Source organism: Macaca mulatta, chromosome 13, assembly GCF_049350105.2.
Source record: "Macaca mulatta isolate MMU2019108-1 chromosome 13, T2T-MMU8v2.0, whole genome shotgun sequence".
Taxonomy (NCBI): Eukaryota; Metazoa; Chordata; class Mammalia; order Primates; family Cercopithecidae; genus Macaca; species Macaca mulatta.
Genome location: NC_133418.1, coordinates 100060925 through 100076409, shown reverse-complemented (window position 1 = coordinate 100076409; position 15485 = coordinate 100060925). Strand labels below are relative to the sequence as shown.

The following is a 15485-nucleotide window of genomic DNA, read 5'->3' as shown; positions in this document are numbered from 1 at the left end:
TCAAAAAAAAAAAAACAACAAGACCTTGAACATTTTGAACGTCTCCCCTTTAGACCATGTTAGCAGCATGAAGAGGACAGAGTAGCTCCCCTGAAAGAGGGGTGGGCCATTCTCAGGAATGTCTTACTGAAGGTCACAGTTGGTGAGGAACTGGACTGGCTTCTAGCTTAGTATGTTTTCCATTAAAGACCAGTGTTTCCACAAATAAATGCAGCCCATAGACCAGTGTGGCTTTACTTGATATTTGGCTTTACTTTATAAAAATACACAACTTAAATACATATGACACTCTGTTTACAAGACATAAACAACTGGTAGATTTAACATTTTCAGTTATTTCAACAGAAAGAAAATATGTAAATTACCTTGTAAGAGTAAAGAGTTCATTTATAGACTCTGCTTTCACAGTTAAGGGGGAAGAATGCCCAGGGGCAATCAATGCAGGAAGCTAACCAACACCGTCCAGCTCTCCAGCAAAACTCATCTCGCCAACAGGGCCTCTATTGCACCGCCTAATATTGCACTGCTCGTTAGACACCATCTCACTTATCCATGTCAGAAGTGTAAGCTTTTGTCTTCTCTAGAAAAGTTTAATGAAAAAAACAATGAACAAACAGTAAAACTGTGTCTTACAATTGTGCTAAATACCAATTATGAGAAGTACGAACCTCTCTTTGCTTTGCAAAGCTTGCAATGAAAGGTGGTTAGCTATATTTTGCAGCTAAGTTCATTTTCAAGTTTTACAAAAACTTTGATTCAGAGTAAGCTTGATGGGGTACAGTGGCAAAGGAGGTGACATTCCCATGCCTAGTGGAATTAGTTGTAAGGGGGCACTGTCACTGTCAAAGGCACCATGCACATGGCTTACAGCTCCACCCTTTCTAACTTTTGGCAAAATCCCTCCCTTCCCCTTGTGATGCTGTCATTGTTCTATGGGGCGCAGCTCCTTTTTTTTTTTTTGTCTTCTTTTTTTTGGAAACTGATTCAGAGCTTACAGTGGCTGCTTACTTACTCTGGCTATCTTTCAGAAATTTAGCTGCCTTATCTATGGCTCGTTTAACTAACAGTGAATTAGGTACTAGTTTATAGGTATAAAGAAATAGTTACTCAGTTGAGAATTCAGTATATGAGAACATACTAGAGTAAGTTTCCTGAGGTAAATGTATGCCTTAAAGAATGATGTGCAATCTATAGAACTGTAGCATTTTCTCTTGGGTAGCAACACAATGACCCCCAAGTCTGGACTTTTAAATTAACAGGCTAACAAAACTAAGGATACATTGATATAGAGAAATAAAATGACAATGCTGAAGTCAAAGAAATATTGACAGCTGAGATATCAATTCAAAAGGAGGCATGAAGGGGAACAGAGGAACAGAAGGAGCCTGTATTTTAAAGTGCTTAGGTAGGTTAGAAGATGAATTTAAAATGCCTCCAGGGATTTCTAACAAGTTTAAAAAGTGTTACTTCTTGGTGACTCAGATGTTGAAGACATGGCTTTTCTTTAATAATAGCTATTCAAACTTTTTATTCTTTTTTGAAAAACAAGATCCTCTATAAAAACGTTTTAGCCATTGTAATTATTCTGCTAGCTGTTACTCTCACTAATGTATTTTGAAATCCTAACTGGCTGAAGAATTTTTAATAAGGTTGAACTACAAAGCACACATTTGCACCAATAATTTAAATTAATGCATAGATGTCTGTGAAATTTTGCATGAAGTTAGTGCCAAAAAAAAACCTTTCCATTGCAGATCATGCTTTGTTATTTCTTCATATTCTGCCGAAGGATTATAGGAGTCAGAAAAATTCTAGGACCCTGAAGCTTAACTTGCTTATTTTATTCCTTTTACGTAAATGAAGTGGTATATGGCCATTCTTAGCATTAATATGAAGGTTGGAAACTGAGTCCCAAGACCTAAGAATCAAGCTCAGGCTAAATTTCACCAACTCACACATAAGGATATGAGTGGAAGCACTAATGAATTTTCTCTGCTATAATTGCTCATCTGTGCAATACGGTTGAATGAGGTTCCCAATCTATTATGTAATAACAGTGATGAAAACTGGCACCAGCTTTTATACAGGGCCACACATTCAGTGAGTTGTCATGTCAATTTGGGCTGACACTACCATGTATGATCCCTCATTCATATGACTTCTACATTCTGCTGTGAGGGTAGACATGTCTGAGTGCTTTCAGCATGATAAAGGCCTTCCTTAAGCAAAATTTAAGTCCTGAAGAACTCTGGGTTGGAGTTCTGTAGCCTCAGAAGCCAGTTAAAGGCCAGAGGAAAATCTTGCAAGAAATAACATATATCAATCAGTTCATTTATAAAGTTGTTTTGATATTACCAAGATGAAAAGTGCTATGATAAAGCAATGTTCTGGTTTCCTGATGACAAGCTCAGTGCAGCACGAGTACAGGCATACAGTGAAAAGCTGCTGTGTGGAAAATCCACAAGACTGCAGTGGGCTTGGATTGGAAGAGAGTGGCTTTTCTTCTTAAGTGGTAAGGTAGATGCTCTCTGGCAGTCGATATGGGATAGCTATTTAAAATCCACAGGATAGGAAGATTTTATATAGTTTCAAGCCCCAATTAGTACAGCTAATTGAAAGTATATAAAAATGTTAGTTAATGTGGCTGTAGCTAAAAATATGATGTAACAAGAGTGATGACGTAATGAGTCAAGTAGTGAGACTGGTTCTATAAGCACCGTAAGGAGTGCCAGTCCTAATACGGGAACTTCATCCACCCCTTGTATACCAAGGAGGAGACTGTGGCCAGATAATGTATTTTGTAAGCTATAGTTTTAAAATACTACTCTTCAGAAATTTGGAGCCCAAACAGGAATTACAGAGATTCCTCCCAATAAAGGCCCTGAGATTTCCCCTGACTGCCACCCAAAGGATCCACACTTGTCTCTGGTCAACCAGGTTCAGGTCAAGGCTTAGAAGAGGGAGGAGGCAGTGGCCAGAAGCCAGGGACTCAAGAGGAGAGAAACGATGGCAGATGTGGGGTTCAGAAAAAACACAAGAGGGGAAGGGGAAGAGGGGAAAAAAGGAAGAAACAACACTGGTGAGGAAGTGCAGAAGAGGCCAGCTTTGCTGAGGAGTGGCCCTGCCTTTCTCACCTGCCTGTGGCAAAGGCTGGCAATAAGACAAGGGCTAAGCCTCACGGGGAGTCTCTCCTACTGCATCAAGCTTGCCCTGAGCTTGGCTGGCCTTTTCCTCTGCCGATGTGCATAATCTTCAAGTGCAACTTGTAAGTATCTTTTTTTTTTTTTTTTTTTTTAAGACACAAGGTGTTACATTGTTGCCCAGGTGGGACTTGAGCTCCTGGGCTCAAGCAATCCTCCTGTCTCAGCCTCTTGAGTAGCTGGGACTACAGACAGATACTACTGCACCTAGCTCCTGCAAGTACTTCTGTCTTGGGGTCTGATTCCTCATTCCCAGGTGCACAATGCTCTCTACTGCTACCAGCAACCATTTCTATGGCAAGGGAAAGGCCTCAGATCCAGGGACAGGATGAGCAGCAGCTAGTGTACCTAGAATTTGTGGCTACCACCACCTTTTCTCTTAGGACTGGCTTGTCTCTCCCCCTGGTGGCTGCAGAAGAGGAACAGAGTGAATATCATAAAGGATTGCTCAATTCAGAACTGTATCACCTCATTTTACAAACTCCCAAAGGGCTGCCAAGAGTCATCATTATAGATCGATGGTTAAAATATCACCTAAGAAACTCATCGTAAAAGCAGCAACTTCTCTGTAAGGTCACATCAAACTTACAGGGATTCTGATGTTGTTTGCTTCCATTTTTGTTATTTTCTTCTCTGATGAGGAATTCAGTAAAAAACAAAAAGTGAAAGGGTCCTCTTGTCCTCTCTTCCCTCCCTCCAGGAACCTCGTGGATTTCCCCAAGTGAAATGCCTAAGGGATACTATAATTACAGAGCTGACAAATGAGAAAAAAATTCAGATTATCTAGAAATATGAAATGAAGTAAGTGACGCTCAGTTCTCTTCACTTCATACAAATGCAGGTCATTTCTCAGTAAAATGTCTATGAAATGGGCACCTGAATTACTGATATACAAATGACAACACATGAATGAAAAGAGCAGTGAGATTCTGGGAAGGAAAACTCCATGTTGGTTATTTCACCTCTAGGGAAAGTCTGTTTGCATTTGAGTCCCACACGTGGCTTTTTTCTCTACTTTCTACTTGATGTTTTTCAGGAGGGCTGTCCGAGCATTCACAACTGCTTTGAAGGCATCTTCACTGCCAGGTGCTACACATTTGTCAGGGTGAAGCAGCACAGCAAGTTTCCGATACGCTTTATTGACTTCATCCCTGGGAAAAGCAGCCAAGATCTATGTTAGTAACAAAGTCAGCCCAACCCACTGCATGTTAGCTGTTTCAATACACATATCTCTTGCAGTGAACAAATCCTAAATTATTACCCTTTCTCAAAGGCAGGATTAAAGGACTAGAAAACAGACAATGAACCAATAAATAATACGTTATAACACAAATTGAAAAAATTATTATTACACAATGCAAAAAGTATGTAAATGCTAACAAAACACTTAGTAAAAGAATAATCAGATGAAAACAGGCAGTACTTGGCACCTCGCAGGCACTCAGCGTATCTTTGCTGATTGAAAGAATAAGGGCTTGGGCATCAGGGAAGGCACCCAGAGTCGCCTTCTGAAAGAAGGGGTTCTGGGAGAGAACCAACAGCGGCCTGGAATGGAGCCCGAACACAGCACAGACAGAAAGCAAAACAACCCCAACACCTGGGCTTGATAAACAATCACAACAGTAGGTGCTTCATGACAAGTGTGTGCTGGGAAAACTGTTTCTCGAAGTTAGGATACAGGAGGTTGTTACATAACCCAGGCATGAGTGAGTACAAGAGTTTAGATTAAGGTATTTGTGGAAGGAAACAAGGGAAGATAAAAGATAAAGAAAGAAATGGCAGAAGTGGATGATGAGCTGAATATCCAGAAGGAGAAGATGAAAGGAAAGGGGCTGAAATGAGCTCTAGGGTCAAGGTCATGAGGAATCTGAGGCCCAAGAAGGTGACACCACTGAGCAAGCAAGGGATGCTGGAAAGGGGTAGCCCAGAATGACCATGAGCTCACTGAGACCAAAGAAGAAACATGACAGAGATAAGTACTATCCGGAGAGGAAAGGAGCAGTAGCTGTGCTTTTCCAATCCGGCAGTTCCCATAAACCAGCGGCGCTCCAGGAGAGAGCTGCAGGCTTCTGAGCGCCTCAAAGAGCCAAAACTGGCTGGGGAGGGGCCTGGATACACCTGTCCCTGTCCCCACTGGTCATCATCATCTGATGTCAGGCCTCCCAGAAGGCTCTAAGTACCCAGCCACTCCCCTGTCAGATTAAGCTCTGTCTCTACCAGATGGTTTTATTTCTCACCTTCCTTTTGTAATTCAGGGTTCCAGTGATCCTATAAGCATGGATACAGCGCTTTATCAAATGCCCTAGCCTTTCTCCTTTATTTTTTATCAGAAGGATTTCTAATGTGGCTCGCCAAATCAGACGGCCTTTGATACCTTGGCTATGATGGAAAGTTTTATGAATCAGCTTGGAGAGACTGAGGTCATAGCATCATGTTAACAGTCCTCCAAGTCTCAGGCATACATTCTAGGGCCTTTTCTGCTTTCTGCTCTTAGAGGGGTCCTGAATTTTCTTGTTTTAGCAAGAACCTTGTTCTTTCAGAAGGCTACTCTGGCGGGGGGCCTTCCTGGTGCCCTGCATGTTGTTTTTCTACATGTATAATTTTGATAATTCGCGAACAAGAATGACATTCTCCCTCTCTGAAGCAATTCGAATTGTCAGAATTTTTATTTGTCCCAAAGACCCCACATCCTTGAGGAAGGTACAGCATCCTCCCTCTTCTCCACGAGGGAGTCCTGGGAAGGGCCCTTCCAGCCACTCTGCCTCCCGAGAGAGGGTGTGCACATGGGGTCAGTAGTTACACCTGGTCCTCTGCACTAAGAGTGCCTTTCAAGATTTGCAGGTAGCAGGAGAAACTCTCAAGATGTAACAATACATCAATTCTGTTGAAGACGAAGATTTTCTTAAAGTTCAAGAACAGTAAACACAGTTAACACTCAACAAATATCAAAACTCTCTGTAACTTAAGAAAAAAAAGTTTTAAGGTTTTTTTCCCAAATGTACTTAGTGCCATACAAAATTAGTTTGCTAGGCCCAGTGGAACAAAGATAAGAAGCACATGTTTCTATTGGTTAAGGATATGAAACCTATAGGGGCCTGTAAGTTCTGGTAAACTTCAATTAACCAAAGTGAATATACAAGGAACCAAAAGTTTCTTCTTTCTTAATGAATATTGTTCTCAGTCTACTAACAGGTAGAAAAAGTAATCGTTTCTTAAGTTTAGAGCCAGCATCCCTTGGAGATGACACAGAAGAATTCAGAAAGAGACTATGGAGGTCTAAAAAGAAATTTAAAAGATACGGATATACAGATTCAGTGCAATCTTACTGAAACCTTACTGGCTTATTTATTTATTTATTTTTGTAAATGGAGAAGCTGATCTTAAAATATATATGGAATTACAATAGATCCTTAATAGTCAAACAATCTTGAAAAAGAAAATAGGAAGACACATTTTCCAATTTCAAAACTCACTAAAAATCTACAATAAACCAAACAGTATAGCACTAAAAAAAAAAGATCCCGATAAACTCTATGCCTTACACATGAGGTCATCTGAATTCCCTGACAGCTTTAGAGCATCCTCAATACCACCTGGTGAATGAGTGTGCTCAATAACAGTCTTCCCCTTCCCTTCTCCTCTTTCCTTCTGCACCCGAAGATATGCTGTGAGGTCAGAATGGAGAAGCGATGTGTAGTGCTTTGGGTGCTGACGTGGCAATTTCAAGACATACTTTTTTCTTTTGTGAGAATCAAGGTGACGAAGTAGGAAGGGTGAAGTATGTGGGGGGAGTCTGGGTGCAAAATAAGACACACAAATTACAATATGTGTAGTAACGGTGGAATTAGACCATTGAAAGTTACATAACCATAATGAATAATAATTTAATTTTGGTACAGGCAACAAAGAATAGTGATTGAATTTTTTTTCCTGAATAACTCTTTTGACTTAAATAAAATAATTAACATAAATACACACACAGAGGGCTGGGTGCAGTGGTGGCTCACGCCTATAATCCCAGCACTTTGGGAGGCCAAGGCGGTTGGATCACCCAAAGCCAGGAGTTCAAGATCAGCCTGGCCAACATGGCAAAACCCCATCTCTACTAAACATTCAAAAATTAGCCAGGCGTGGTGGCGTGTGCCTGTAATCCCAGCTACTCAGGAGGCTGAGGCAGGAGTATTGCTTGAACCCGGGAGGCAGAGGTTTCAGTGAGCTGAGATCACACCACTGCTCTCCAGCCGGGGTGACAGAGTGAGACTCTGTTTCAAAAATAAAAATAAATAAAAAATAAAATAAACAAACAAATACACACACAGATGAGGAACGTACACACAGATGAGGAACGTGCAGGGCTTTAGACAGTTGAACATATAGTGTTCCAGGGTAAGAACCAATTATACCACCAACTCCTGAGATTCTTGAACATGCTTAATCTCACTGAATCCCAGTTTTCCCACCTACAAAATGAAATGTTTGTGCAAGTTGATTGCCAACATGCTTTCCTCCTCTAACATTCTATGATTGAATAATTCTCTTGTTAGTTTTTTTTTTAAAGTTACATTAGCTTCAAGGCTCTTCTTGTTCCACACAGATAAAAGCAGAGCATACCATTTCACGAAGTGTTTATGCACATACATGACACAATTTTCTTTTTTTTTTTTTTTTGAGACGGAGTCTCACTCTGTTGCCCGGGCTGGAGTGCAGTGGCCGGATCTCAGCTCACTGTAAGCTCTGCCTCCTGGGTTTACGCCATTCTCCTGCCTCAGCCTCCCGAGTAGCTGGGACTACAGGCACCCGCCACCTCACCCGGCTAGCTTTTTGTATTTTTTAGTAGAGACGGGGTTTCACCGTGTTAGCCAGGATGGTCTCGATCTCCTGACCTCGTGATCCGCCCGTCTCGGCCTCCCAAAGTGCTGGGATTACAGGCTTGAGCCACCATGCCCGGCATGACACAATTTTCTTACCGGGCAACTGTGCCCTCTATTTTGTCTCTTTGGTATTCAGCTAATTCAGTGAAACAGAGTCATTCTGATATATTTTCATACATCTTCGTATTTCCAGCCAATTGGAAGAAGATGTACTGCACCTATAATTTTGGTGATGGGGTCTTTCTTTATGATAGAAGTCAGCACTGAGAATCCCAGAGCGCTTACCTTGACGCCCCAGGTTTGACTCCCAGCATGTCCCAACTGTCTTTACTATTTCGAATTCTGCGAATGGCATCTGCTTGTTCTTTGGTGAAACTAGCACTGCTATTTGTGGTAGGGCGCTTCCCGCCATTTTCACATAAATCAACTATGGATACATAAAAGGTCTGCAAGAAGAAAACACATCCCAGGGTAGAAATGATTTTGTGAAAATAGGAATTCCTTTTAAACATCAACTTAAAATACTTTTAATATATTCCAGCAACTCTTAGAAGTCATGTATAAAGCAAATACATACTTTGGAAGATTTTTTTTAATACTATTTAAATATATATATTCATATATTTTAATACGCAAAAAGTATAAGGAATAAAATTAAAGTGGCTGATAATCCTACTTTCAGATAACCACAATTGAAGTTAAAAAGTAACAGATGAGCTGGGCATGGTGGCTCACGCCTATAATCCCAGCATTTTGGGAGGCCAAGGCACACGGACTGCTTGAGCTCAGGAGTTTGAGATCAGCCTGGGCAACACGGCAAACCACCGTCTCCACCAAAAAAAAAAAAAAAAAAAAAATTGGCCAAGTGTGGTGGTGCACCACCCAAGCAGTAGTCCCAGCTACTTGGATGGTGAGGTGGGAGGATGCTCGAACCCAGGAAGTGAAGGCTGCAGTGAGCCCAGATCATGCCACTGTACTCCAGCCTGGGTGACAGAGCCAGACCCTGTCTCAAAAAACAACCAACCAACCAAAACAAAAGTAATAGATGAACACTGTTAGAAAAATTCAAATAGTAAAGAAAAGTGTAAAATGAAAACTGTGTCTCTCTACTCCTCAAGTTCCTCTCCTGGAGGTAACCATTGTTAATTTTTTTTGAGCATCCTTCTAGAAAAATTTACCATGAGTATGCCAGTATATACACAGACCCATAATCTTTCAACATGTACTAAAGGAGATCAGATTAAACACATCTTAGCACCTTGCATTTTTTTCCACATAATAATACATCCTGGAATCTTTCTATAGCTACATGTAGAGACTTTCTTTGTTCTTTTAAATGACTGTTCAGTATTGTATGGTGTGGGCTGTACCATAATTTGTGTAACCAACTCTCCATTCTTGGACAAGTCAGTTGTTTTTAATTTTTTTGCTACTACAAACAGTGTTTGTGTATACATCTCTGTACACTTGTGGGGATACTGCTTTAGGATAAATTCCTAAAAGCAGAACTGTTGAGCCGGAGTATATGCACATTTTAATTTTTGAGTCTGACAACCGTTGTCCAAAAAAAGCTGTACCAGTTTACATTCCATCACTGTGTGTGTGAGAGAGAGTGCCTATTTCTCCATACCCTCATTAACACTGTCCATTATCAAACATCTTAATTTTTGCTAATCTGATATATATGTAATATAGTTTGATTTGCATTTGTTTAATTATAAGTGAAAGTGGGTATCTTTCCAAATGCTTATGGCCTTTTCTTTTTCTGCAAACTTTATATTCTTTGCCCATTTTTACAATTTTGTGTTTTATTTTTTTTAAGACAGGGTCTCTCTATGTTGGTCAGGCTAGTCTCAAACTCCTAAGCTCAAGTGATCCTGTCTCAGCCTCCTGAGCAGCTGGGATTACAGGTATGCACCACTGCACCTGGCTACACTTTTCTGATTTTTTTTAAAGTGAAAGCTTTTTTGACTCTGCTCCTGTTTCATGTTCTGTGCACACTGTAATTATTACTGAACAATACTCATTTACCACACTACAGCTACTTTTAAATGGACATATCTCCTCTACTAATTTCTTTAAAAATCTTTTCCTCTTCTTTTTTGGATTCTTCTATAGTTCTTGTTATCTTCTAAAATTTTTAGCTTTCTTTCAGACTCTTCTTTCTTACCTCTAGTATTAGCCAATCAACCTGGTAACCTAACAAGAAGCCTTGACGTCTGAAAAGGGGTGTCAAAGGAATACCACTAGAGACCAAGACACAAGACGTATTAGCTTGGCTTTAGTCTATCTTAATATTGCTCTCTCTGTTAACAGTATCAACCAGATAAAACCAAGTTACTTCCTGACATAAAATGTCTATTAAGTAGATAGGAAATAAAGAAAATATTTATTAAATTGAACCAACAGGAAAGCACTACTTTTAAGTACTTACTTATAGAATACTGTAATTATTCTCTTCTTGTCTTTTTTTTTTTTTTTTTTTTAACAGACTAATTTATCCATTAGTTCTATCCAAGATGTAGCTAAAAAGATACAAGTCACATAAAAGGGATCACAGTTCACGGATATTTGCTAGCTGTGTGTCAGTAAGATTGGTCTTCTAGCCTATGAGTTAGCCTGAAATATGAGTATTCATAGATTTCTGAAGGCACAAGGATTCATTCATCACACACATGGTTATAGAAGACAAGCCATGGTGTGGGCTACAGAATACTAGGATTGAGACCAAAGCCTGTTGAAATTTCACGTCTGAGTTCCAGCTATGACAGAGTAATGAATACTGGACTAGACCTCCTGCCATCAACTACTATTGAACTGGAAAAAAAACTGTTGGTAGTAGACAACAGCAAGTACAAGACCATTCCCTGAGAGATAAGCCCCACAATCACCTGGTTGTCTACTTGGAGTCCATTTCCTGACCACGTCACAGAGAGCTGGAGTCTGAGCAGACACAAGTCTCATTGAGCTGAGGAGGTGGCTAGAATCTGCAAAGCAGGCCATTGGAGAGAAGAGAGCTGTGCAGAGCTGGGCACCAAGTCCATATGGGGGTCTCTCATGAGTCTGTGGCCAAAGGCTGGGCTATAATATGCATAGGGTGAGATCACTCAAGGCTTACCAGGTAACAGCTGCTATGGGGTTGAGAACAAAACCAATATCCTGAGTTCTAGTGGTGCTACAAAAAGAGCTATCCTGGGAACAGTATGGTTTAGCCTTGTCAGAGTGGAGATATTGCCTCAACCCCTTATTAATTGCCCTACCACCTATTGAGGCACCACAGAAAGGCTGTGCCCTAAAAATTATAGACTCATCCTAACAAAACCTAAAACCAAGAGCTGACAAGATCTGCAAGAGAGACAGAATTTGGAAGCTGAGTCCTGCCAAATTAGAAGGGCTTGGGAAACACTTTGAGCTTTCTTCAAATCCTTGCTATTAAGGCAAAAAACAAACAAAAAAACAAAAACAAAACAAAACAAAACACCAAGTCAACACAAGTTCATTGTAATTTGCCAATAATTAAACTGCCTCCTGAGGAATCAAAAATCAACACTAAACAGTCTTCAATCAAGAATCAACAGTCTTCTGAGGAAGACAAAAGAATCTAAAGTCTCTACAATGTGTTATCCACAATGTCTGGTGTTCAATCAAAAACCACTATTCATACAAAGAAACATGAAAATGTGATCCATAGTCAGGAAAAAAAAGTAGTAAATAGAAACTGAACCCAAGATGGTTCAAATGTTGGACTTCGCAGACAAAGACTGTAAAACAGCTATTATAAATATTTCAAAGAGGTAAAGAAAAATACATACAAAGAAGTAAAGGAAAATATACTCTTAATGAGTGGGCAGACAATCTAATAGAGAACTGAGAACTATACTGGGAACCAAATGCAAATTCTAGAGCTGAAAACTTCCCTCAGTGAATTTAACAGCAGATTGTCAGTGGTGAAGTAAAATCAACAGAGACTATGCAATCTGAAAAATGCAGAAAAAAATAGATTAAAAATAAATATAGCCTCAGGGACTCTGGGACAAAATCAAATGGTCTAATATACATGTAATTGGAGGCCAAGAAGGTAAAGAGAGCCAGAATGTGGCCAAAAAAAAAATCTGAAGAAATAATAGTAAAACAAAAACAAAACAAAAAACTTCCCATATTTGATGAAAAACACCTACCTACCAATCTTAGAAACTCAGTAAATCCCAAATAGAATAAAAATGAAGAGAATCACATCTTGGCACATCATATTCTAACTGCTGAAAACCAAAGAAAAGAGAAACTCTTGAAAGCAGCCAGGGAGAAAAAAGGGCACATTAGGCACAGAGATTAATAAGAGTCAGAATGAGTGCTAACATCTCATGAAACACAATGGAAGCCAGAAGAGAATGGACCAGCATCTTTAAAGTGCTGAAAAAAATTTCATTTCTAACAATTATGTCCCTTGGACAAATCACTTTACTACCCTTAGATGCTCTCATATATGAAATGATAACAATACCTGCCATACATTGTTGTTATAAGTCTCCATGTGACGAAATGTATAACTTCTCCAGAATGGTAAAGTACAAGTCAAATGGTTAGGTATCGTTATTATACACATACAGGCACAAACTCACATTGCTCCATGTACTCAAAAGAATAGAAAGCATGGCAAACCAGCATCAACTTTATTTCATTTTGAAATAGAAAATACTTTTGCTTAATTCAGCCTGTCAGCCAAGGAAGAGATCTGTCTTCTAGTAGGAGGAGTGACATCTTGTGAGAAGGAAATTCAGCATAAAAGATTAAGTACAATCCCACTCAACAATTAAGAACAACTCTTTATAGTGTAACTATATTATTTGAAATGCTAAAAATTCCCAAAATATCAGATATATTCATAAGAAGAAAAATACATTATTCATGCTACCACTTACCTCCAAATGTATCTATAATTAAGGGCTGACTTTATAAGTTACTGTTTTAAATAGCCTATTTCCCTTAAAATTACTCAAGATGAGTAGGTTTTTTTAAAGTGGCCATCTATTCAGGTTGCAATGTGAGCATCTCCCTCTATTTCCTGCTTGATTGGCAAGGCCTTATTTTTGTGTGACTGGCTGGAGTCTATACTGAGAGTCTCCTATTCTCTAACTGTACCCCTGTGGGCTACAATATAGGATTATACGAGCTGTGGCAAGGCAATTTTGCCACAGTAATGCTTCTATTTGATTACGCATATAAATGTAATACCATTAGCCAAAGGTGGCTTTGAAGAAAATCTCTGTCCTGCTTAAGCAGTGTATAATAACTGTTGTTAAACTTGATGATCTTCAGGATCACCTGGAGAGTTTTTTCAAAATATAGCTTCCTGGGCTCCACTGCAACATAAGCTTCCAGTAGGTCTGGAGCCCAGAAGTATGTATTTTGAAGAATTTCCTCAGGTAATTCTGATGATCAGCTAAGTTTCATCTAAAATAGACAGCAGGCAGATCACTCATTCTCATTCTCTCTTCCTTTCTCTCCCCCTTTCTCTATTTCTATCTCACTAGATTCTTTGAAAAGAAAGAGCTTATTCTAATGAGAAATTCCTATTACTTTTTTGCTTCCTATAATTTAAACTAAAAATTGGCACAGTGGCCTTGACACAAACCTTAAAACGACAAAATGCTAGCTTACCTGGAACATCTCATTAATGCCTTCTCCAGTTTGTGCTGAAGTTTCAAAGTACAGGAACCCTTTGCTTTCAGCCCAAAGACGTCCTTCACTTTCATCTACACAGCGGTGTTTGGTACAATCAATCTGAAATAGAAGGGGTCGGGGGGCAGAGAGAAGATTACAACCTTGTCCTACTAGAATGGACCCAGTGAGGGTCTTTGTCAATCCTTTACTAAGGCAAAGCTATTCTTAGTAAACATCTGCACTAGTATGTAAAATTACCAGGACCAAAGGGACACAAACAAAACCTAATATTGAATGTGATATTGAATGTGATATGAAGACTGATATTCTATGGCAATAGGACGAGTGCCTGTTGCTGTAATGTCCCACCTGATCCCTTGGGAAAACAGCTGTTACTCAGTTCTGTGAAAGTTGGTTTCATGATATCTGCCATACCCTTGGGGCCACAGTCTGCTTTTCATACCTTTCCATAGTCCACATCACCTAATTAATGCCCCTACTCCAGTCGGGTCAGAGTGTGATTATTAGGACCCATTGCTCCCGCTCAGTCACAAACATCCTTCCCCAAGTATGGCACCAGGAAAAAAAAAAAAAAGTATACAAATCTTGATGTAGCAGGTTTTAGGTTGCTGTGCTGTTTTCTTTTTGTCTTAGGGACGTTATGTTTTGAAAGGTTATTGATTCCCATATTATACAATAAGGAATTTTTCTTTTCTTTTTGTTTCCCAACACTCAAAGCTCCACTCTTCCCCTAGAAACCTGAACACACCATTTCCAGAGGGGTTACCTTGTTGGCACAAACTACAAATATAATATTTTCCATGTTTCCATGAGGTCCAAGCTCTTGCTTCATTTCTGCCAGCCACGCATCAAGGGCGTCAAAGGAGTCTTTCTGCCCAACATCATAGACCAGTATCACACCCTGTGTGTCCTTATAAAACTCATTTCGAACCTTCAAATAAAAGGACAGATACACAAAACGTAGTTTTTGTGATGTTATAAGAATATATCTCATAGTCATTAACCTGGCAAAGTGTGTTCTCTTGTGTATTCTTAGTGTTTGCTATTGCATCTGTTTCTACTGGTCTTCAGAGGATTTTTTATAGAATCAAAGTAATGTCATTCTAAAAATGTATTAGTATAGAAAGGACCTACAATGGAAAACAATAGCCTCCTGCCCCACCCCATCCCACCTCCAGTTCCACTCCCTAGAGGAAATCAGTCTTTAATTATTAGTAGACCTTAAAAGAACACCAATTATATAAAGTTCTTCTTAGGAAGAATTAGGAGGGTGAGTGAGCAATTCAAAAGAACTTAAGGCAAAAATGACACAAGTGTCAGCAATGGGTACAGCCATTTATAAATCATATCCCAAAGCTGGCTTCCCCCAGGGTGCTAGACAGAGCTTTCCTGACTCTCGGGTCTGCACAACAACTTTAGAACTCCAAACTCAGAGCCTCAGTGTAATACAATGGAAAAGAGCACAGGCTCTGGAGTCAGACAGATCTGGGTTCACACTTACTTACTAGTTGTGTGATCTTGGGCAAGTCACTTAACCTCTCTGCGTCTCAGTTTCCTCATCTGTAAAATGGGGATAATACTACTTACTTCACAGGGTTATTATGAAGGTTAAATGAGATAATGCAGGCAAAGTACTTAGCATGGTGCCTGAAAAACAATGTCTATTTAACACCCTCCCCTTCCTTCCTTGCATCCATTCTCTGAGCTTCATTCCAAATCCGGGAAGAAGCAG

At 39.7% G+C, this 15485-nt stretch overlaps 1 protein-coding gene across 3 annotated transcripts in view; it reads right to left on the bottom strand.

Annotated features, from left to right (window-relative positions):
• Positions 1-228: 228 nt before the first annotated feature.
• The window catches only part of DNAJC27 (DnaJ heat shock protein family (Hsp40) member C27), a 29749-nt gene continuing 14492 nt past the window's right edge, over positions 229-15485 (bottom strand). Inside the window, exons 4-8 of one of the 3 annotated variants that reach the window (XR_013402354.1) lie at positions 14520-14684; positions 13730-13852; positions 10963-11152; positions 8357-8517; positions 1499-4351 (exon numbers count right to left, since the gene is read on the bottom strand). Coding sequence is in view for 2 of the 3 variants with exons in the window: in NM_001257595.1 (NP_001244524.1) it covers positions 4219-4351; positions 8357-8517; positions 13730-13852; positions 14520-14684 (582 nt within the window). In the remaining variant the exon portion in view is untranslated. 3 annotated transcript variants of the gene reach the window in all.